Below are 24,219 nucleotides of genomic sequence, written 5' to 3'. Positions count from 1 at the left end.
GCTGTGCCTACTTTCTTCAACACAGACAATTGGGGCAGCGAGAGGCCTCTTTGGCCGGTTCCCTGTGTCTCCCACTCCCCCCCAGGCTTTGTGCCTGATGAGCTGTCACTAAGGCTCTGTGGCAGTGCAGTCCTCTCGGGGCTGTGTTCCCCTGCTGGGTTAGACCCTCACCCTGCTCCCTAGGAGTCTAAGGAGGCCACCGCATCCATGCACATTCTACCACGGAGCCCCTACCTCCCCCAGCCCAGGCCCTAGTGGACCCACTCCCTGGAGAAGGGAGCCCAGAAATGCTTGGCACCCCATGCCATGCATGCAGCCAGCTAGGGCATGCAAGCTGCAGGGCAGAGCTGGTCGGCCACGTGCTACACGGGCTCATGCAGCCTGGAATTACAACGTTCCCGCAGCCTCCACCCAGGCAATACAGTCCCCCGCTGGAGGCCAGGAAAGTCTGTGGAGAGAAAGAGACGAGGGGAGGGGAAGAACAGGAAAGAGGAGGGACACATGGGAGGGAGGTGAAGAGAGGTGTCAGAAAGGACAGACACATGGGAGAGTTACAGGGAGAACAAGATGGGAGGCAGGAGATGAAGCCCCCTCCCCCTCTCCTATGGTTGCAATCAGGGGCCCAGGGTGGTGGGAAGGAATGAGGAACAAGAGCTGGGCGAGGATACAAGAAGGGGAGGGAAGACTGGACACAGGCAGGCCCTTTCTCAACTCTACAGCTGTAGGTACAGGGCTCAGGTTCTTCCTGGGCCTGGGTTATGGGATGCTGGGGACAACCTTGCCAAGGGCATTCTGGGAAATTCCTACATCACTCTGAGTGGATTCACCCCTGTTTGTCCTGAAGCTGGGGCTGAAGCCCTCATGAAAGTGTGCAGCTTCCAGAGGGATGGAGCTCCTCTGAGGGAGCCAGTACTCCCAGCAGACGCCCCTCTGCCTAGGACTTGGGTCAGAATTACAGCTCATGCTTCAGTGGCTAGGCTCTTAAAGAGCAGGGGTTTGGGGGTGTGGAGACAACCACTGTTTCCCCCTCCAAGCTCCTCCCTTAGGCCACATTTCAGGAGGAGCCATTGCCCCGGAGCCCTGGGTCACAAGGAGTTGTTGAATTTCTGCAGAGTTTGAGGCTGGTCTATACACTTGAGCAGCTTTGCTTGGGACCACTGGCTGCCAGCCCTGGCTGTGCATGTCAGAATTACTTGGAATTTTTTTTCTCTTAAAATACAGGCCTTTGTGGGAAGCCCATTCAGGCCAGTGAAGTCCATTCTACAGTCCATTCTAGCACCTGGCTTTAGGGGTTTGTGTGCCTTCTGGGTGATCTGATGGGCATCCATGATGGTAACTGGGTTCTGGACTTGTATGGTGAGTACAAAGGCCACAGGCACAGGCAGCCAAGCAAATTCCATTCCAGTACCTCAGTTCCACTAGCCAGGTTTTACATCAGTAGACACCCACGCCTAGTAGCAACTGTATTGGAAGGATACAGAATTTGTATCATTGCAATAGTTGATTTTTTTCTGTTTATGTGTCAGAAATGTGATTCGATTTCTTTTTTCAATATTCAGAATTGAACTCATCTAGAGAAGTGCTCTACTACTCAAGACCCGCACCCCTGGTTGTTTTTGTTTTGTTTTGTTTTGCTTCTGATGTGTTTTCAAGATCGGGTCTCATGTTAACGGACCCAGCCTCAAACTGTAATTCTTTGTGTCTACCTCCCATGTAGCTGGGATTACAGGTATATATCACTGAACCCAATCCAGGAATAGAAATCGATCTTAACATTAACTTCAAGCACATATTCCAGGTGAGGTACATTTGCTATTCAAGAAAATAAAATCAGAGAGAGCGAGGAAAGGGGTGACATTGTCCAAAAAGAAATGTGCTGTTTACCTGACTTTTGAAACTATAACCCCTCTGTATATCACCTTTATAATAACAATACCATTTAAAAAATAAAAAATAAAATGAATCGGATAATTATCTGTGCTGTTCTCTGACCTCCAATAGCCAAGAAGACTGCTTTGATTTATTCAGGCTTCCTCTACACAGCCCTCAACTCTCAGGAAGTAACTATTTTTTGATCTGGGTGGTTTTGGCTGATTAATAGTCTCTCCTGATAGTACTGGTGGCTAAGTGCTACTCTCAAACCACAGGCCCTTGGGATGTGAGTTTCCCAGGAAACATAGATGGAAACGCTCAACAGTCTCTCGTTCTGTCGCTCATTCCCTCTCATCTCTCTCTTCCTCTCACTCCTTTCTCTTTGTCAGTCTCTCTCTTTCTCATTCTCTCTCCCTCTCCCTGGCAAGCCCACATCTCACCCCATCCCTCATCAGTCTGGAGCAGATGGAGTGCTGTCTGGCACAGGGGTGAGCAAGGCACCCCCATGCCCCCCCACCCCGTGCTGGAGAGTCAGCATGGCAGCCAAGTCCCCAGAAGGTAGCACCCCTGCCAGCGCTCAGCCCGCCTCCTTCCTCACAGACTCAGCCTTTTGCTCAGCTGTCCCCCTTCCTAGCCTCTCTCAGCACCACCCCACACTGTGTTCCCTCAAAATCACAGCTAATAAGCTTAGGACTGAGCAGTAGGAAGCTCAGAAGGAAGCCACATGGCTCTGGCTGGGATAGCACAGAAGATGGACGCTGTCCCCTGCCTTCCTCCACCCTCTCACCCCTGCACTGGCTCTGCCCGGCCCGGATGCTGCCTGGTACCAACGCAGAGCAGAGCTGTCTCTTGTTTTCGGCCTCTGCCTCTTGCACAGTCTCCTCCCGCCTCCTCTGTCCTCCGCTCTGCAGCTTGGGCTCTGCAATGGGACCCTTTGGAGCGTGGGGCCTGGGAGACCGTTGTCGGTGGACCTCGCTGCCTGAGCCCACCCTACCCGGCGCCTGCAACACTGCCCTGCTGCCGTTTCTCCATCCGCCCCAGGGCCTCGTCCCTCCATCTTGAATCTCTTGTTCCAGGTCCTGAGGCCACTGCCTTCACTCAGGGCTCAGCCTCACACTAAATCCAACACTGACCACGTCTCGTCCTCTCTCCAGCCCCTGCCCTTCATGGGGGTCCCCGCAGGACCTCCTGATGCCCACTGCTCCCCAAGGGCTTGACTCTTCAGAGTAGACACAAGATTGCAACCGTGGCCTTCAAGGACAACCAGACTCTGGGCGACCGAACTCTGTCTACTTTCCTTTTGTCCTCTCCCCTGCCCACCGCAGCTTCAGGGGGGTCTCCTGCTGCTCCCCACACTCAGTGCACACTCTCGGCATAGGGCCTTTGCACACCACCTTCTCTCAGCTTTTCTTGCTCATGGTGGGTGCTTGACCACTTGACTCATATCTGCAATTCCAGCTTTGTGCTGGTTCATTGAAGCTAAGAATCTTACGTATTTGTTTTCCCAGGCTGGCTTTGAACCATGATCCTCAGATCTCAGCTTCCTTAGCAGCTAGGATTCTAAGTATACACACACACACACACACACATACACACACACACACACACACACACACACACACACACACACACAGTAGAGTTCTAATTCTTTCTCCTCATGCTATATGAATGCACTTCCCTTCCCTCTTCAGTTCTACCCCACCTACCTCTCCTCTGCACACACACACAGGCTCTGCTGAAGGATCATTTGGCATGCCTGACCCTTGCACATCTAACACCCTGCCTCCAACTCCAGTTGCTGCCTCCCTGATGCCTTCTCTGAACACACAACCAGAGATGGACTCTGCTTTCCACCACAGCTCTCCCCTTACGTAGGCAGTCCAGTGTAACCACTGGGTGCCTGTGCTGTCTCTGCTCTGCAGGACTGTGGTTCCCCAGGCCAGAAGATGTGTCATTTCCGTTATTTTAACCATCCTGGTGCCCCATGGCACAGGTGTCTATGGACTGAGCAAAGGCTTTCGGTCCCACCCCAGGGATGGCTCGTCTTCTGGATACTCACGTCAATCTCGCTGAGGATGACGTCAATGATGCTGCCGATGACGATCAGGAAGTCAAACACATTCCAGGGGTCTCCAAAGTAGCCCTGGGAAGGAAAGCAGTGGGAGAGACTGAACTTCTGGAGGAGGCAAGCTCTGGTGGCTGGCAGGGGTGGCGCTGTTCCGTCCAAGGTGACGATGCTCTGGAGTACCCACAGAGGGCCAGCAGAGGGCGCTGCTCCCATCCGAGGTGATGCAGATCCACTGATAACTCCAGAGGACCACCTGATGCTCCCCAGTGCTCCCACCCACCCGTATCCCTCTCCTCTTAGCTCGTCAATGCTCTTTTCATCCTCTGAGTCCCACTCAAAGCCTGTCTGAGGTTTGACAGCAGCACTGACAGAGGGCGGGTGTCTAGGCTGGCTTAGGGGTCTATGGAATGGATTTGCAAACCATAGAAACAAGGTAGGATACTTCTTTAGCCCAGGACTGAAGGGTAAGCAGGACCACAAGATTGGCTCCAAGAAGGGGCAGAGATGAGGTACCCAGCGTCCATTCTGTAGGTTCTGGCAACCTGAAGTTTCACCTGTGCCCAGCAGTAAAGGTGGGCACAGACCTACCTGACCCGGGAGAGTGAGGTGATGTGGGGCCATGCATGTGCATTTGCCTGTCAGGCCCCGACGCCTGGACACTTACCCTGGCCTTGAACGCCATGAGCTTGAGAACCATCTCCAGAGTGAAGATGATGGTGAAGGCCACGTTGAGGATGTCTGAGATGTGATTCATCTCCTCTGATTGGTTGTAGTGCTGTGGAGATAAGCAGGGAGGGCGGGGCTTGGGCCTTCACATCAGATTCCTGGAGCATTTCCTCTTCCTGGGAGCCCCCCCCCTTTCTTCAGCCTCCCTCTCCCCTTTCCACCTGTTTTTAGCTCAGACATCCAGGATCCTGCTTCAGTAACTTTAGTCATCCCGACTTCCACCAAATCTTAAGATTTTTGTACCCTGCCCTCCTCCTTTCCATTGAAAGAGGGAGAGGGGAGGTTCCCCAAGTCCAAGCTCAAGAGCTGCTGAGAGTATTTCAGGGCTATAAGGCCAGAGCTCATTCATACATCAGTTCCAGGACAGGAGGACTCGGTGACAGTGTCCATGTAGTTGTTTTGGTACAGGACTTGTTAGAGCCTTAGATTTGGTAGTTAGTATCACCACTGTAGTGAGAACTAGCTGGCCAAGCTTCCTGTCTCTGGCACACTGCCCCAGATGGAGAGGTACTTCCATCGACGACCTTGACAACAACCTTGACCCTTGGTCCACTGCCACGTCCCACAATGAATCCATGTCTCTATGTTCTCTAGGGATTCTCTCACCGTCTTCCCTCCCTGGTAGACCAGATGGCTACCTGTGACCCCACCTTGGCAGCTGCCCAGTTCTGCTGCCTGACTTGGCCCCACCCTCCTCTGTGAGATGGGAGCTGCCGGCCGCTAGCTGTGGACTTGTCGTGTATGTTGTCCTATGTACCATGTGTATGTTGCGTGTGGCTTGGGCTCCTAGGTGCAGGGAGCCTGTCTGTAAAGGATCACAGGTGTCGTTAAGCCTTGATGACCCAGTCACCTCTGTATCCTGCACCTCACCACTCAGCAACTAGCATGTAGTGGGAAATGTCTATTATGGGAGGAAAATGGGCAGGGAGTGGGATGCAGAGAATCCTGTTCTATCCACTCTGCCCTCCTCAGAGCCCAGGCCCCAGCCTGCTCAGCCCCCCATCTCCTAGGAGGCCCCTTACCTGCATGCCCAGGCAGATGGTATTGAGCATGATGAGGGCAAACATCAGATATTCGAAGTAGGAGGAGGTGACGACATACCACACCTTGTACTGATAGGGGTTTTTGGGGATGTAGCACCTCAGTGGGCGGGCCTTCAGGGCGTACTGCACACACTGACGCTGAGACATGGCATGACAGGAGAGGTCAGAACGCCTTCGTCCACGCACTTAGGGAGCCCTGAACTTGGGGCTGGTGGCTGGGGGACTGTAGGGACCATGGAGAGGCTGAATTCCACTGGGCCCTTGGGTCCCCCTTGAGTTATCATGGCCCATTCTGACTACTATCCAGCCCAGCCTGGGGAGCCTGAGGCATCATGGGAATTCCATGAGAAGGCCCCACCCCATCACTTCCTATTGCTTCTGGTTAGAAGTGGGCAGGATGCATGGAAGGGAGGACTGGGTACCAAATGGAGGTTCTGAGATCACCCCTAAGATGCCAGGATGGGCCCGGGAGAGGGGGAGGCCTGCGAGGCTGTGCATTCCCTCTCTAGGTGGCCCAGCACCTGGTTCTTGTCCAGCTCACAGTTCTTGTACTCGGTTTCCCCCTGCTCCTGGAAGGTCACAATGACAAAGCCCACGAAGATGTTCATCATGAAGAAGGCGATGAGGATGATGTAGATGATGAAGAAGATGGCCATCTCCACACGGTTGTTGTAGATAGGGCCCATGTCCTCCTCGCTTGAGTCTATGGCCTTGTACAGTAGCCTGGGGGTGGGCGGAGAGAAGAGGATGGGAAGCAATGAGGCTGGGACCCAGCCCAGGAAGGGCGGACATTATTCCACTGGACAAGGGGGCCTTCTGACCAGACAAGGGATGGGAACGGATGTAGGCTGGGGTGGGCGGAGGTGAGGGGCAGCTGGGGCCAATCCTGCAATGCCCCTGCCTTTCCACATGGCCCTGCGTTTTGTCAGAATCCTCCAGTCAGGGGCCTTGGGCAGTGATCGGTCCACATCGGAGTCTGACAAGCCATCAGCGAATTGTCTTCATGACAATGGCCCCAGGCTGGGCATGGTGCAGAGGGGGAGGAAGGGGCTGAGGCTGGTTCCTGGCATTGCCCCCCCACCCCCGCAGGGGAGCGTGGCAGGCCCCAGCTCCCACTCACTGAGGCCATCCCTCGAAGGTGGAGACTGTGAAGAGTGACATCATGGCCGACAGCACGTTGTCGAAGTGGAAGTGGTTGTGTGTCCACTGGCGTGCACGCAGCTCGATCTGCGTGGGGTCCCCGTCCTTGTACACGTAGTAGTAGCCCCTGGTGTAAAAAGTCCCTGTCACACTGCTGAGCACAGGGGGGCTGCCTCGTACCCCCCCCCCCAAACCTCACGCCCTGAGCCCTGGGCAGTGTGCATGCAAGAGACACCAAGGCCTGTATCCAGGACCGCCGAGGACACGGCTGCACATTTCCCCCTGCCCTCCAGCTGCCCAAGCAAAGGGGCTTCTATGACATCCCCTAATGGCAGACGGCCTCCAGCTCCCCGCCTGTAGGGCCACGGTGCCCCCACGTGAAGGCCCTGCCCCTGTGCCCCTCAGCTGGCGCAGCAATGCATACTTGCATTCCTCTTCTGTCATCTTGGATAAGTCGTTGCAGCTGAAGAACTTCCCCTACATCCGGCAAGGGGAGGGAGACACGGAGACATGTTGTCATGGAAACAGGAGAGAAACTGGACTACCGAGAGAGAGGGGAGGGAGGGCCGACTGTCTGGGAGGAGGGGCCTGTCCCTTCTTCTGGGGGGGGGGGTGTGGGTGATCTTACCCTCATCATTCATCTTCACAGCTCCCACTGTCTGTCCCCACCCCCGGCCTGGATGCTAAGGCTGCGTCTGAGTCCAGGGTCTCAGAGAGAACCCCAGACAGGGCTTGAGGATGCAAATGTGAGCACCCTCAGCCCCTGCTCCTCTCTTCCAGAGCCAGCATGATTGAGACCCCCCATCTCCCCGGGGTGCAGTGTCCCCTTCTGCCTGTGGCGACCTGAACCCCAGGGAGGCTGTGAGAGGAAGAATGCAGACATGGGCCCCAGATGAGCGCTGATACCTCAGCTTGTCCTCAGGGCTGAAGCGGGACCCAGCACGCCCCACCCCAGGGCCTGAATGGGCGGGCCTGGTGCCCGCAGAAACGACTCAGGCCAGAGCACTTGCTGCTGTGTCTCTGTCACATAACAGGCGTAAAGGATTTGGTATGAGCAGAGGGGATCGCTTGCTAGGTCCTCATGCAACTCCATGAGAGACCCAGAGAGGAAACTGGCTGAGCCCAGGACACAGGGCCGACTGGGGGCCGGCCCCTCACCCCGTCCCGCAGAAGTGTGCTGTCCTCACACTCCCCTCTTAGGGCTGCTGGAGTGTAGGTGGGGGGGGGAGCTGGGGGAAGATCAGGGAGCATGCCCAGCTGCCACTGGGCAAGATTCTGGGCAGACCCTAGACAGCCAGTGCCCAGTGTAATACAGTAAGCAAAACTCCACAGTGAAATGTAGAGAGCATGAGGTGTAAAATGCCAGCCGTGCCAAGGTGGCTGGGCAGCAGGCACTGAAGCACCGGACACAGGAGGCAAAGGAAGGGTGCATCCTCCTCCGTTCCTTTAAGGAATGACTGTGGTACGCTCCTACAGCTAGGCCCAGGGCTGGGTGCCAGGTGAGTCAGGTCATCCTCCACAGGATGCTTGACAAAGAGGGGTGTGGGGTGGGGAGAGGGGCAGCGCTTTGCTGGGCAAAGGGAAAAGGTCACGAGCAGGATGCGTAGGCCCTGTCCCTCCAGGATTGTCTCTCCTCAGGGTCCCCCGGGAGCCCCACCCTGACTCCTCTCCTCAAAGTCTTGTCTCTCCTGCCTTGGAGGAAGGTTGGGAGTTTGCCTTGTGACTCCCCTCAACCTTCACAGAGGCCCTGGCTCAATTATGGAGAAAATGTTTCATATGTGTTTGTTGAATGAATGAATGAATGAATGAATGATGGTTATGCGATTCCATTGCATGTCTAAGATGGACTGAGCCTCTATCGCCATGACTTCAGGAGATCATGCTATGGTGCAGGGGGTGGATTAGCTCATGATAGAAACTGTTGGGGTGTTTATGTGAGTTCCAGGTATCAGTATCTGTACCCTGCAGATGAGCTGCAACCCAGAGGCACCCAGAAGTCAGAGCTCTGGGAGAGGAGGCCATGCCTGAGTCCTAGAGAGGCCCAGGAAAGCCAGAGTAGATTGCCCTGACATGAAGTGAGACTCCTGGTGGCCTGGGGGTTGCCAGACATCCCACATGGGGCTGTGGGCTGCTGAGCAGAGGTAGGATTACAGGGTGTTATAGATGAGCCTGGCGAGGTAGGGGAAGGTGGGGGAGATGGGGGAGGGGTGGAGAGGTGACTGCAGGGCCAGTGACAGGAGGTGGTAGCACTCAGACAACCAGATATAAACTTGGACTATTCTAGTCTCAGAAGTGTTCATTTCTTTGGGCATAACAGCTTACGTCTGTAACACCAGCCACTCTGAAGATAGAGGTAGGAAGATTTTGGTCTAAGGCTTGTGTGGGCAAAAGCATGAGACCCTATCTGAAAAGAAAACAAAGCAAAAAGGGCTGGGCAGACCTTAAGTGCTAGAGTACCTAGCGAGCACAAGGCCGTGACTTCCAGCTCGGGTACTACAAAGCACAACACGATGCAACATAACAACACCATGTGCGCATTCATGCAGGAACATTTGTTCTCGGGTTCTGGGGCTTCCTTGGCTGGAGGGGAGAGAGATTGCTGGCTCTTGCCACAGCCTGGCAGCGGAGCCCTGGCGGGGAACGGAGGGACTGCGGGGGCGGACCGCACCTCACCTTGAAGAGCTGGACGCCGATGCAGGCGAACATGAACTGCAGGAAGGTGGTGACCAGGACGATGTTCCCGATGGTGTTGATGGCCACAAACACACACTGTACCACGTGCTAAGGGGAGACAGCGCCGGATGGGGGCGGAGCCTGCGTAACTCACCCCACTACCCCGGGCCGAGGGGACCCCAGAAGTGCAAGATGTGCAGCCTCTGGGTGGATCTGGAGGCGGAGTGAGGATCTGGGGAAGCCCAGACACACGACCTCATCCTCACCCTCAGCTTGGCCAAGGAGAGGAGGTTTCTGGAGTGGGGACCTGGAGCCCCTCTCCCCTGGGGTCCTGCCCGGCACTTCCTTACCTTCAGCCCTTTGGCTCTGTTGATGGCTCGGAGTGGTCGGAGAACCCTCAGCACTCTGAGGATCTTCACCACGGAGATGGCACTAGACCTGCAGAGTGGCAAGGCCCGGGGCAGTGAGCTCCCGCCAGGCAGCCTCCATGCCCCAGCCTCCTTCCTGCCCCCTGTCCCAAAGCCCTCCACCCGGCACCTTTTTGCACATCTCCCCCCACTCCACCCTAGAGAAAAGAGGCTCCCTGCTCAGGGGCGGAACTCTCATTGGTTGGCTTCTTCCCTGTGGCTATAGGCTCTGTCTCTTCCATCAGACTAGCAGCTTCTATAGGAAGCAAAGGGGAGGGGCTGCCTTCTGTCCACCTCCCCCCTCCATCTCCAGGCTCTGCCATTTGGTAGAGCTCCTGGTGTGACACAGAGCCTACTGACTAACATGGGGTGAGGCCCTGGTACTGAGGGGATGGCACCCAGGCTGGGAGATGACACCCATGCCAGTGCTCACTCAAGTCCCATGGAGATGAGCGACACAGCCACCACCAGCAGGTCCAAGATGTTGAAGTAGTTGCGGCAGAAGGACCCTTTGTGCAGGAAGGCCCCGTAGGTGGTCATCTGGGGGGAGACAGAGAGGGAGGGACCTGGGAGCAGGCTGGCCTCCCCGGAGCAGGGCTTCCTGCCTCCGTCCGCTCAGGAAGAGCATCTACAGAGACAGACTGCTGCCGGCAGATCTGGCGCCACCCAGCTCCCTGCTTCAGCCTAAGTTCTTCAAGTCCTGACCTTCACAGGCCATGGGGAGCCCCAATTCCCACCTCCCCGCACTGGGAGTGGGGGGCCCCAGCCCTCTTCTTTGTGGAAGGGCAGGGTAGAAGTCCCTGTCTTCCCCCCCTGAGAAGGGACCAGGCCCCCCGAGCCCCGTCTCTTTCCACTCTGTCTGCTTTAGCCCAGCCTCCCAGTAGGTCTGGGCTCATGCCCAGGGCTGTCTGTCCACAGCCTTCACTCACCTTGAGGACAATCTCCACGGTGAACACAGAGGTGAACGCGATGTCAAAATACCCAAGGATCTGGGGATGAGGAGGGAGGGTGAGCCAGTGAGAGGAAGGGCAGAGGGATGGTAACTCTATCACGGACACCACTGCCATCCTCACCACCGCCAATGACCATCACCCCTGCCACAGCCACCACCGTCATCTCTATTACCACCACCACCTCCATCACCACCCAAACCATCATCACCTCCATTACCACCACCACCATCACCTCCATTACCACCAAAACCATCACCTCCATTACCATCACCACCATCACCTCCATTACCACCACCACCATCACCTCCATTACCACCAAAACCATCATTACCTCCATTACTGCCACCACCACCATCACCTCCATTACCAAAACCACCATCACCTCCATTACCACCACCACCACCATCACTTCCATTACCACCACCACCATCACCTCCATTACCACCACCACCATCACCTCCATTACCATCACTACCATCACCTCATAACCACCCAAACCATCATCACCTCCATTACCACCACCACCACCATCACCTCCATTACCACCACCATCACCTCCATTACCACCACCATCACCCCCATTACCACCACCACCATCACCCCCATTACCACCACCACCATCACCTCCATTACCACCAAAACCATCATCACCTCCATTACTACCACCACCATCATCACCTCCATTACCACCACCACCATCACCTCCATTACCACCAAAACCATCATCACCTCCATTACCACCACCACCATCACCTCCATTACCACCAAAACCATCATCACCTCCATTACCGCCACCACCATCATCTCCATTACCACCAAACCCATCATCACCTCCATTACCACCAAAACCATCATCACCTCCATTACCAGCACCACCATTACCTCCATTACCAGCACCACCATCACCTCCATTACCACCCAAACCATCATCACCTCCATTACCCACCCCACCCCACTATCATCACCTCCATTACCACCACCATTACCATGTCCTTTACCACCACCATCATCACTACCACCACCATCATCCTCACCATTTTCCTCACCACTACCATCATCACCATCAACCTCCACCACAATCATCCTCATCACCATTATCCTTACCACCATCATCACTATCAGCATCAGCACCACTAACCATCATCAGCGTTACAACCACTGCCACCTTTATTACCACCACCACTGCCGCCACCACCACCACCACCACCACCACCATCATCATCAACCACTACCATCATCCTCACCACCATCATCTTTACCATCATCACCATCATTATCACCACCACCTTGCCATCACCATCACTTCCTTTATCATCTCCACCATTGTCACCACCCCCATCCTCACATCATTACCACTACTACCATCATCGTCATAATTCCCACCAGCATCATCACTACCGCCTGCACCACCATCTGGAGTGGGCAGCCAGAGCCTGCCTCTGCCCTGCTGTGACATCCATCACTGGTCAGAAACAGTGCATGGGCAGGCCAGGCCCTCTGGGACATAGACTCGGGGAAAACCCCACGTCGGTGGTCACACAGGGGGTGTGAAATGGGGAGGGGGGGCTGAAGCCCAGGGTACGGGCGGGGTGCAGAGCCAGCAGAGGTAGCCACGTCACCTGATTCCTCATGGACTCCGCCCGGATGGGGTCCTCTGCAGCCAGGGCAGCGCTGCTGAGCAGGATGAAGAGCAGGATGAAGTTGGTGAACCATGTGGCGTTGACAATGCGGTGACACAGGACGCGGATCCTGGGGGAAAGAGTGGAGAGCGGGCCCTGTGAGCTGCTGGACTCTCAGACTCCACTGGTCTCTGCCCCTCTTCAGGACAGAGGAGCCATTTCCTGTGCCTTGGGTCGGGATGAAGTGTGGACGGTCGCCTCGCTCCTCTGGCTGGCATGCCGGGCTGGGCATCCGGCGCTCCTTGAGTCTCAGAGCCCTCCCCCAGCCGCCCTCTTCACACACCCCTGCTTCAAGTTCTTCCCTCCAAGGAAGAAGACAGGCTGATCTCCATCCCCAAGGCAGCCACAGGAAACTCCACGAAGCCTGTGTTCTCTGTCTCTTAAAGCTGAATGACTCGGGGCATGGTTCAAGTGGTAGAGTACTTGCTAGCAAAGGTGAGGCCCTGAGTTCAAACTCTAGTAGTTAAAGAACAAAAGGAAAGCTGAAAATCATAAAGCCAATAAAGACCTCAGATGTCCCCAACTCCTGTCCCTTGCACCATCGAACACTACTCCTAGGAATAAGCCTTGGGTGTAAGTAATGATGAAAAGCCTGCCTTCTCCCAGAAAGAAAAAAAAAGTGCTTCACACACATTAGGCAAGCATTCTCCCACTGAGCCAAGCCTCAGTCCAGTACTAGCATCGGAGACAGGTCACAGGACCTTAAGCTAAAGGAATGGGTGTCACATAGAGTAACTGTAGGAATGGACAGCCAAGAGCAGGTCTTTGCAGGACAGGGAAACAAAATCTCTCTCTGTCTCTTCTCTGTCTCTGTCTCTCTGTCTGTCTCATCAGCTACCCCTGCCCTCCAGCAGCCAAGGCTCCACCTACTTATTGGTGGGGCTGAAGATGAAGAAGGAGCTGGCTTCTGGAATGGGCACCGCCTTCTCTTTGAGCTGCAGCTCAGCCAGGGGGCGAGGCCGGGGGCTCACCGGGATCTCAGGCTCGTCTTCCTCATCATCTCCTGTGGGGAGAAGAGACATCACAGGTGTTTCCCCAAACGCTGCGGTGTGCTTGGCTTCTGTCCTCTAAGGAATCTCTGAAGTCAGCCATAGAGGGGCCTCCCTCACCCCGCATAGGACCAGAATCTTCTGGAAGAAAGCCCAGGAGTCTTGTTACAGCCTCTTCTGTCTCTAGGCTGGATTCACCACCTTCACCACTCACTAGCTGGGGGCAGGGAGACCCGGCTTCGGAAGAACCAAGTCTGGTTCTGCCCTTGTTGTTGAGCCGCTGTGCAGTGCTAGACACGGGGGCCTTCCTGAGTCTCAGCCACGCAGCGTGGGAAACTGACAAGAGGAGGTGTATGAACTCTGGAATCTAAACATAGTAGTTTTGGAGAGAACCTTCTAGCATGGAAAAAAGGCAACCAGTATCTCTTGAGCTTCAGTCAGCTTCCAGGACTAGGGAAGGTTGAGTGCAGGAGTCAGGATATGTGTGCAGGGGGGAGGTGGAGGAGACAGATATCCCAAGCATATCTGAGATTGCATCCGGGGAATGCTGACAGCTACTCCCTCCCCAGCCCGCAGGCCAGGAGCTCCTGGATTCCGTTCTCTATCTGCCCTACCCGGGAGAGTCCTCCTGCTCATACGAATCATACCCCCATGCCCCGCTGCTCCTCTTGCTTTCTCCTCAGAACTTTCCCCTTCTCATCCTGCCTGGATGATCGCAGGGCCCCAGAGATATAATTTCTGCTCACTACCAGAGACTGTTAGTTCTCAGAGTTGCCACATTTGTGTCCTTTTCTCTCTAGTTCTTTCCCTTTTGGGGGGTTTATATCCCATTTTGTTCATGTGTTGTTGTTGTTTTTGAAGAAGCTAGGTAGCTAAATGCAGTGGTGCCCGCCTATACTTCCAGCCATTTGTGACACAGAGACAGGAGGATCACTGTCTAAGGCTCAGTGTGAGCCCCTGCCTAAGAAATAACAACAGCAAAACGGGCTCTAGCCATAGCTCAAGTGTAGCTGCTTGCCCAGTGAGCACAAAGCCCTAAGCTCCAACTCCAGCTCCACCACCAAAAAAAGAAAAGAGAAGAGAAAAAGAAACAAACAGAAGCCGGATTTAAACACATTCAATCCCCCCCCTTACTTCTCTCCAACCCCTTCCTCAACATTCCTAGGCAGCCACCTTCCCACCTGCACACCAGCCGCTCCTACCTAACTGATGGTCCCTGTGAGGTGATCACCCCCACTGAGTGATCCTCAGTATTCGTTTATGGGAGAAATTTGAGGAACTTCCCCCAGTCTTCTCTGAGCCATCTCCATCCGACCCCACTTCACTCAGCAAAATCCCGTGGTGTACATGTTCATTCTCTTTTGTCTGCCATTTGGGGCACACAAAAAAGTCTCCCTGGAGCTCACAGTCATTGTTGATAACTAGTTGAATTCGCCAAAGACGTAAAATTGTTCCTTGGCTCAGTGCTCTGAAGGACTTGTGTGTGAGCTCAGAGAGAGCTTCAGAGCCCTTGGGTCCCAGCGCTCTCCTGGGTGGCCTCCGCGTTCTCCATGTGTCTTTCTTCTCTGTCTGGACGAGTAAGATTTCTGCAGCGGACATGGGTGATGTGTCTGTGTTGGGAGAGGTTTGCAGTAGGCCCTAGCTATGTCTTATTCATCCGTCCTCCCATGAGCCCCTGTCTCCCCCCTTGTGGATTTTTGAACAGTGCCACTTATGGTTCCATCCCAGGCCCTGGATGATAAGCAACTGGCCCCATCCCTACATGGCTAGGAGCGGCCCCCTGCAGAATCCCTTCTGCATGGCTGGCAGGGGGACTGTGTTCCCACCAGCTCTGCACTCCTGAAAATCAGATCCTCAGGCCTGCAGCACAGAGCCGGCCCTCAGGATACACTGGCTGAGGCGAATGAAAATTCTAGGTGTGGACTCTGCTCCTGTGTGCGTTGTGTGCTGGCAGGTGGCTTATTTGCAAGGCTGGGTGCAGAAGGGACATCTCCAGTGTCCTACACTCCACAGGGAGAGGCCTAGGCAGAGGACACACGGAGGCCGACCACGGAGAGAATTCAGCCTGCACATGCTCCCCATAGACAATACCAGGCTCCTATCTACCTAGCTTCCAGGATCCTCACCTGGGAAGTCAGCTGAGGGGTAAGGGTCCTTGATCTCATTGACGTTAGATTCAAACTCATCGATTTTCAGCTGTAGGGAGGAACACAATGAAGATGGTGAGGAAGCCAGAGCTGCCGTCTGCCCTGACTAAACATGGGCTGAAGAGCCGGCCTGGATTTCTGCTTGTTGGCTCTCCCCACGGTGTGAGGATCGGTGAGGGGGATCAACCGTGGCTTCCTCGTGGAAGCCAGGTCCAGGGAGGCAGGCAGGGGCAGAGCCAAGCTTGGTCTGTGTACACGGTGCCTTTGGCTTGGTCTCCCTGGAGGGCTGATCTCCTTTGGTCAGGGTTCCTCACCCCTCTGGGGCCCAGCTTCCTGGCTCCTTGAACTCCATTTCCTTGGTCTCCAAGAATAACGAACAGAGCCAGGCTAGAGCAGGCAGGGCAGGGCTAGCACCGGTGAGAAGCCAGGCCGGGCTTCTCTGTAGAGCCTCTCATAGAGAGGCAGATTTCCTGCTTGCTCTAGGCAGGAAGCAGCGACAGGAATCCCTGGAGATGTATACACTGGGCCCCAAGGGGATGCCATCTCCAGACAGAGGACCACTGTCCTCTCCTTCTCTCCCTTCCTCCTTCCCTCCCTCCCTGCCTCTCACCCACCCACTACTTTGGCTTCACTGGTACCCTGAGGCACAGGGCAAGGAGGCGGGTGCCTTCAGACCCTCTCCATCCATCCTGTGAAATATCACCCGAAGTCTCACCTTGGCGGTGGTTGGGATTCCTTCCCCCTTGGGCTTCTGCTCCAGCTTCTTGGCTGTCGAGGCCTTCTCCTCTTCTGTCTTGTCTGGGAGACCCCTGAGTTGGAAAACCAAGGAAATGGTAGTGAGTGGATAGACAGAGGCTCTGCACCCGGTTCAGTCAGCATTCACAGGGTGGACGCATGGTTTAGCCAGGGTGCTCTCAACTCTTTGGAGAGGTCTGGACTCTGCTCTTCCCATAGTGCCTCTCCAGGAATGGGAGTCCCATTCTTGCAGGTTCAGGCAATGGGAGAAGCAGGCTGCTCTCTAGAACAGTTCCATACTCATGTGTGTGGGCCTCCGGTGACCTGCAGACTCGCTACCACTTGGGAGCTTGCTAGAAACGCAGAACCCCGGCTACCCGACCTGGTGCAGCCCAGATGAATCAGAATCTGCATCGTTAACAAGATCCCCAGCCCGTTAATTTTTTTTTTCTGTCAACACAGTGATTTATCATTAGAACAAGGTGATGTTGATCACACAGAATTAAGAAAGGTCATTAGCCACATGACAAAAATGTGATGCAGTGGTGATAAATGCAGATTTAGGGGTGTAGGAAAATGGCATTTGTCCTTTAGTCCCCTCTTCAACTCAAACAAGGAAGAAGAAGATGGAGAGGGATCTATGTTGACCCCAAACATTTTTCTCTCGGAACGTGGGGGTGGGGTGGGGTGGGGGAAGGGCAGTCATGGGGCTTGAACTCAGGGCCTGGGCACTGTCCCTGAGCTCTTTTGCTCAAGGCTAGCATTCTACCACCTGAGCCACAACGCCATTTCCAGTTTTGTGGTGATTAATTAGAGGTAAGAGTTTCTTGGCCTTTCCTGCCCAGGATGGCTTTAACCTGTGATCCTTGGATATCAGCCTCCTGATCATCTAGGATTACAGGTGTGAGCTACCAGCATCCAGACCTATCAAACTTCTTAAAGGACTTTTTACTATTTCACCTTGAGGTAGGTCAATACCACTCTCCCCAATTTCCCGTGGGGAAACTGACAAAAGACAGCAAGAGCATTGCCTAAAGCCATCTCATGGCACGAGGCCAGCCGTTAATTTTAAGAGACAATGCTTAGCTCAGTCCTGCTTCTACTCCTAGAAGATCAGGCTACGGAGAGACAAGCCACTTCACAGTGGGGAAATCTGCGAAGAACTAAACATCCAATCCTGTTTCCCAGAGGGAGGAGGCCTAGTATCCAGGAAGATTGGCCCTTGAAGACTGGACTCTCAGAAGGGCTGAGAGGAGAAATCCCAGAATCCATTGCCTAGACATGACCAGCCTGCCCCTAAATCCTGCCCCAAATGTACCTCCTCGGACTTCAGCAGCCTGGATGTCCTTGTTGCAGGAGCCTGTCCCCTGGAGCTGGTGCCCTGAGACCCCTGCCCAACTGGCTCCAGGGAGAAGCCTCCTCCCCCACCCCAAAGCTGGGCGATGTCAGCCATGGCTAGGGGTCAGCTCCCCCCCTGTGGAGGACACAGCACTCACTTGGACATCTTCCTGCGTTTCCTCTCCTCAGCCTTGGCCTTCTGGGCAGAAGTTAGGCTCTCTGCCTCTGCCAGGTTGTCCACAGCAATGGCCAGGAAGACGTTGAGCAGGATATCTGAGGGAGTCCAGCTAAGGAGCCTTGGGTCGAGTCCCACTCTGCCCGAGTGTCCCCAGGCCCTCTCCTTGACTGGCTGACCGGGAGTGCGTGAAGCAAAGCAAGTAGGAATCAGCCAGCGAAGGACTGGCGGCTCCCTGTTGTCTCCCGTAGGAAGGTGTCAGTGCCACAGCACAGGCTGGAGGACCCTGGGATAGCTCTCTGCTCTGGTCACCCCTCCCCTCATCACCGGACCTCAGCCTCCCACTGTCCTAGCCCAGTCCTGTTGGCCTCAGCACTTACACTGAACTGTTCTGGCCATACTCACAGTTCCTCTCTGCCTGCCTCTGAATCTAAGTTAGGACCAGGCTGCCCACGGGTCCATAGCTGAGCCCTGGGCTTCTGCCTTCCTGCCCCAGGCCCAGCAAGCCACCTCCTGGAACCAATCACTCCATAGTTCTCAACCCTTTCTGATGGAAGGACTTGTTCTATAGTTCCACCTGCCTTTGCTGTGTCCTATCGCCCACCCCAGGAGCCTAGGAGCTCCCCTGGAGCCAGAAGGTTCTGCTACCTGGCAAGTGGGCACCTTTGAGCCCTCTTTTCCTTTTCTTTCTTCTTCTTTTGTTTTTGTGCTGGTGCTTAAACTTAGGGCTTTGTGCTCTTGGTCAGCTTTTATTTTTGCTCAAGGCTGGTGCTCTACCACTTGAGCCACACCTCCATTTCTGACTTCGCTGTTTTCATTAGAGATGAAGAGTCTCACAGACATTTCTGCCCAGGCTGGCTTTGAACTGTGATGCTTAGATCTCAACCTCCTGAATAGCTGGGATTACAGGCATAAGCCACGTGTCCAGCAACCCCTTCTTTTTCTTTTCTTTTCTATCGGTCGTGGGGTTTGAACTCTAGGCCTGGGCGCTGTCTCTCAGCTTTTCAGCTCAAGGCAAGCACTCTACTGCTTGGGCCACAGTGCCACTTCTGGTCTTCTGGTGGTTAATTGGAGATAAGTCTCATGGACTTTTCTGCCCAGGCTGGCTTTGAACTGCGATCCTCAGATCTCAGCTCTTGAGTAGCTGGGAATACAGGCATGAGCCACTGGTGCCTGGCCAACCCTTTCTTTTGAAGAACCTTCCCCCTCCTTCCCTCTGCCCCGTTCTTCTTTGTACCCTGCTCCCAGGGGGATACAGTTGCCACAGACGAAAAGAATGATGAAGTAAATGCACACCAGCATGCCAGGATAGGACGGCCCTCCATAGGCCATGATACCGTTGTACATCACAGAGGCCCAGCCTTCCCCAGTCAGGACCTGGGGGAGAGGAGGAAGGAGAAAATGAGAGGGGGACACGGAGAGACCCAAGGGGCTTCCATCCACGTGCGGCGTCCAAAAGGCCTCTTCCTGTCCATTGTCCCACGCCTGCACAGGTGGTGGCTCCCGCTCTCCCCGGTGCCCCCGCTAGGATCTAAAAAGCATATCAAGGCCCTTCAGGGACAAGAAGTTTGATGATGGGCCTCTCCCCAGCTGGGTTCCTCAGCTGGCGCCATGAGACGTCTCACCTGGAAGACACTGATGAGGGCCTGGGGGAAGTTGTCGAAGTTGCTGCGTCGCACCTGCATGTCCTCGAAGTCGTACCTGCCCCCAAACAGGTGCATGCCCAGCAGGGCAAAGATGATGATGAAGAGGAAGAGCAGCAACAGCAGAGAGGCGATGGAGCGGATGGAGTTGAGCAGGGATGCCACCAGGTTGCTCAGCGATGTCCAGTACCTGCGCGAGGGCAACAGCAAGGGGAGGGAGTATGAGGGGGCTTCTGGATGGGAAATGCCCAGGAGAAGGGCTGCCTGGGGGCTGGAAGCCAGTGGGCTCCCTGCACAGAGGCACTCTCTCCCTGTGGAGCCCTTGTCTTAGTTTGTGTCTCATGGTCCTCCATAGGGATGTGGAGGAGCTTCAGGTAGAAACCCCATGAGAGTGAGGACTGCTCTTTACCCTTTTGTGCACCACTAGCTTCGGCTAGGAAATGCTTGTGAGCATTGTGGTCACTCCTAACTGTGGCTTCTGTTCCCTATGGCCAATGATGTATGCTACTCAACCCCATAACAGCATGAGATATGAGAAAGAGGGAGGATTGTACTACAGTGTTATTACAACTGTGATATTTGTTGTTAACCTCTCTTTTTTGGGAGTGGCGGCAGTTTCAACTCAGGTGGCTTGCTCATAGCTGGCACTTTACCATTTCAGACACACCTCCAGCCCTACTTTTTGCTGGTCATTTTGGAACCAAAGTCTCTTGGCCCTTGCTGTACAGACTGACTTCAAACTGTGATCCTGTGATCTCAGCCTCCTGAGTAGATTACAGGCGTGAGCCACCATTGCCTGGCTTGTTCATCTCTTATGGTGCCTAATCTATCATAGATATGTGTGTATAAAAATGGTACATTTAGGGCGGGCACTGGTAGCTCCTGCCTGTAATCCTAGCTACGCAGGAGGCTGAGATCTGAGGATCACAGTTCAAAGCCAGCCCAGGCAGGAAAGTCCATGAAATTCATCTCCAACTAACCACCAGAAAACTAGAAGTGGCACTGTGGCTCAAGTGGTAGAGTGCTTTCCTTGAGCTGAAGAGCTGAGAGACAGCGCCCAGGCCCAGAGTTCAACCCCACAACCGACAAAAAAAAAAAAAAGTCTACGTGGGGCTCAGCACTGTTAAGTTTCAAGCATCCACTGGGAGTCTGGGTACAGATTAGTGGAAGATACAGGGAGCTACGGTGTATGAACACTTGGATTCTCTGCCTTCTCATCCCTCCTTGTCTTCTCTGCTTCCTTCTTAGGTTCTTATTTCTATACTATCTACTTCCTTCTCTTCCTTCTCCCTTACATTGTCCACTCCTCTCTCCGTCAGTGTTTCCTTCTCTATTTCCTTTCTCTTTTCCCTCCTTTCACCAAGCCATAAATAATGGCAAGAAAAAGGAAAGTATGAGGTGTTTCTCTTTCCCGGGGGGAGGTTGTTCAAGGATGGAGAGGAGTCCTGAGCCAGGGCTACCCGTGAGCTCGCCAGGCCCCGGAGCATTGGAAATGAATGAGATGGGTCGGAGAGCCCCGCCGCTGGGCTCACTTGGTGATCTTGAAGATCCTGAGGAGGCGGATGCAGCGGAGCACGGAGATGCCCAGGGGTGTCATGGCACCGGACTCCACCAGCAGGATCTCCAGGATGCCACTGCAAACCACAAAGCAGTCGAAGCGGTTGAAGATGGACATGAAGTACTGGCGCAGGCCCAGCCCATACATCTTCAGCAGCATCTCGATGGTGAACAAGGCCAGCAGCACGCGGTTGGCAACATCTGCAGGTGGGAAGGACAGTCTGAGCGCCGCTCTCCAGTTACCTCCTGCCTGGGAGCCTCAGCACCCAGCACACCCGTACTGGGTTTCCAGAGCGCCTTAAAAAAAATCTTCAAGCCCAGTAAAATCTAGTGACTGTGGCCCACTGAGGAAGTCCCGATCTAGATTTCTAACAAGCTCTCCCGTGTTTAATAGAACCTGCATTGTAGTCCTTCTAATTTCATTTAAGTGTACTAAACGCCATCACTCCCTCCTTTCTCTTGATAGGAGAGGGCCGTCCACTGCTAAAGCCCACATGTCCCCCTGCGCTTGCCCGCCCCTCTGGGAAGCCCGCCATCAGTGGTCCTTTGTCCTAGAGGATGGACTTGCCAGGATCATTTATATGGCTCTCTCCGGGGTCACCTATTACCCCGCGTTGTCAAATCCAGCGGATGTTTAACCCTTCCTTCTCTGTTCTACTAGCAGCGCCAGGCTCTGCTGAAATTCCCCTTCCATTTTCAAACATTTGTCTCACCTTGCCCTCACTTCTGTGGCACCAAATCTTCCTGAACTTTCTCTATACCTCTAGCTTCTGAGCTTTCTCTGAAGATACAATCTTCTCTTTTTCCTTTTCCCCTTTCTCCTTTTATCCCTCCCTCCCTCCCTCCCTCCCTTCCTCCCTCCCTCCCTTCCTTCCTTCCTCCCTCCCTTCCTTCCTTCCTTCCTCCCTTCCTTCTCCCCCTCTCTCTCGTATTTCTTTCATCTTTTCTTTCTTCTGGTACTGGGGATTGAACTCAGGGCCTGGAGCTGCCCTTAGCTTTTTTGCTTAAGGCTAGCACCCTATCACTGGGGCCACAGCTCTACATTTAGATTTTTGCTGGTTAACTAGAGATAAGTCTCATGGGAACTGGCAAGTTGCTTTCAAACCCCAACCCTCAGATTTCAGCCTCCTGAGTAGTTAGAATTACAAGTGTGAAACACCAGTCCTGGGCTCAGATGCATTCTTTATTGAACACTGGCCTTGGGCCATGCGTTTGAGTGTGTGCTAGCCCCTGGTGATCTGGTGGTATTTATAAGATGCTTGTTCAATGTCATTGCTGTCAATGACTTCCCAGATTTCATTCTTCAGAAATTTAGACGTGCATACTAAAATCCACACCAACGTTTCCATCTGCCTCCTGGACATCTTCATTGGAATATACTGAACTCAGTGCGCCCAAGATGAAACTGATGTCTATCCTCCTCCACCCACCAGAATGACCGGGTCCATTGAGCAGCTTTTCCATCTCAGTAAGTAAAGCTACTACCTTTCATTTATCTGCATAGGCCAGGAACCTCCGATTCACCTCTGACTCCTCTGGGTGGGGTGGGTGGGGTTTCCATCTTCCCAACCTTAGTGCACTGAGAGTGCATTGCAGACCACAGCATGTTCAAGGGCGGCTCCCAGGACTGAATGGACCTTGGATGCATGCATCCCTACCCACAGATGGTAGCTTTATTTCCTATTTCCTTCCTAAGAAGACAACCTTCTATTCCATCTATTTCAGCACTTTAAACACAGTCCCTTTGGTACTGTTTGGTATTTCCTGTTCTTGGGCTTACCAGTTCCCATTGCCTGGACCCTGCCACTCTTCTGGCTCTGGTCCTTATCTGATTTGTAATTTTTTCTTGCGAGCTCATCATTGGGAAATGTTTGTCTCCTCAGGGGTTCTGCTGCCTCAACTTGAGAAGCATCCTTAAAACATACTTTAATGCACTTCTCTTGGAGCCCTGCAAATTTCACTTGTCTGTGACTGTTTTTTCTTTTTAATGGTTCTATCTTAACTTCTGATCTTTGTGTCATGAAAGGTAGTGTCAATGAGTTCTCAAATCTGTACAGGGCAATCTGCACAGGGAGTCTGGTTTTCTTCCTTGAGACATTTTCCCTTCCTTCAAGACCTCTACCTGGGACACATTTTTAGGTTCTTCACCTGACCTGATAGACAATAAGATTTTGTCTCCCTCTATTCAAGGGGAGCCTTTCCAGGCTCTGACTGGACATGATTAGAGTCCCCACTCAGGCAAGCCCAGGGCTTGTCTGTGGTCTCTGTATAGACATTAGGAGCCCAGATGCCACCCCAAAGGGCTTAAGTCTAGATCTAAAATGCCCCCAGGAAGTCAGCTTAGGAGCCCACTGCTCTATCTTTGGGTCACCTCTGTCTTTGAGTCATCTGCCACTCTCAGACTACCTTCTCGTTCCTGACACATCATTATTATAACTTGTGCAGCATTAACTGCACACTTATAGTGGGGAGGGCTCCCAGTTTCTCTGCTATGTTGGGGGGAACTAACTGGGACTTTCTTTCGGTTACCCTACTCACTGCTACAGACCACAGCTCTGCGCCCAGAGGGACATCTACGGCATGGATAAAGCTGGGCTGTTTTATCTGCCACCAAAGCTGGTCATTCAAAGCCTGGAGTCTGATAGTGTTATATTCTTTCTCGTCACCTCGTTGGCGTCTCTTGGTGCCTGGGGTCATAATGCTAACAATGTATGATGGTTTGTACGGTCCTGCCACGCAGCGCCTGCTTCTTTGTCACACTCCCAGTTTCTGTTGCTCTCTGAATTCTCCAGATGTTCACATCTTCACACCTTTGTACGCACTGTTCCTCCTGCAGGAATCCTCACTAACCTTTGACCTCTGGGCCTTGTCTACTTCTTCTTTAAGATCTGCAGAGCTCAAGTATCTCCTGTTCTGTGACTGTCCCCTCCCCCTTGATACCTTACATCAGCTGATTGAATACCAGTGTCTGTCATTGTCAAGGTTAAGTTGAGCTCTGCTGCAAATCTCGTGGTGCCCCGGCAGGTCTGAGCATCAGGCCTCACGGACTCACCTTCCGCTTCCTTCCCGCGTAC

General features: G+C 53.8%; 1 protein-coding gene across 1 annotated transcript in view; it reads right to left on the bottom strand.

The window, feature by feature from the left end:
* The window catches only part of Cacna1s (calcium voltage-gated channel subunit alpha1 S), a 64,402-nt gene that overhangs the window by 13,117 nt on the left and 27,066 nt on the right, over positions 1-24,219 (bottom strand). The window contains exons 11-29 of the mRNA XM_070041854.1: positions 21,121-21,346; positions 19,571-19,778; positions 19,202-19,322; positions 17,929-18,043; positions 16,413-16,506; positions 15,677-15,746; positions 13,432-13,564; positions 12,502-12,631; positions 10,859-10,918; positions 10,363-10,469; positions 9,873-9,960; positions 9,523-9,630; positions 7,274-7,326; positions 6,830-6,976; positions 6,231-6,432; positions 5,689-5,847; positions 4,605-4,715; positions 3,932-4,015; positions 392-448 (exon numbers count right to left, since the gene is read on the bottom strand). Of these exons, the coding sequence (XP_069897955.1) occupies positions 392-448; positions 3,932-4,015; positions 4,605-4,715; positions 5,689-5,847; positions 6,231-6,432; positions 6,830-6,976; positions 7,274-7,326; positions 9,523-9,630; positions 9,873-9,960; positions 10,363-10,469; positions 10,859-10,918; positions 12,502-12,631; positions 13,432-13,564; positions 15,677-15,746; positions 16,413-16,506; positions 17,929-18,043; positions 19,202-19,322; positions 19,571-19,778; positions 21,121-21,346 (2,273 nt within the window). The remainder of the gene's footprint in view (positions 1-391; positions 449-3,931; positions 4,016-4,604; positions 4,716-5,688; positions 5,848-6,230; positions 6,433-6,829; positions 6,977-7,273; positions 7,327-9,522; positions 9,631-9,872; positions 9,961-10,362; positions 10,470-10,858; positions 10,919-12,501; positions 12,632-13,431; positions 13,565-15,676; positions 15,747-16,412; positions 16,507-17,928; positions 18,044-19,201; positions 19,323-19,570; positions 19,779-21,120; positions 21,347-24,219) is intronic.

Source organism: Dipodomys merriami, unplaced genomic scaffold, assembly GCF_024711535.1.
Source record: "Dipodomys merriami isolate MVZ:Mamm:240054 unplaced genomic scaffold, mDipMer1.0.p SCAF_31, whole genome shotgun sequence".
Taxonomy (NCBI): Eukaryota; Metazoa; Chordata; class Mammalia; order Rodentia; family Heteromyidae; genus Dipodomys; species Dipodomys merriami.
Note: the sequence above shows the minus strand (reverse complement) of the source record. Positions and strands in the feature narration are given on the sequence as shown.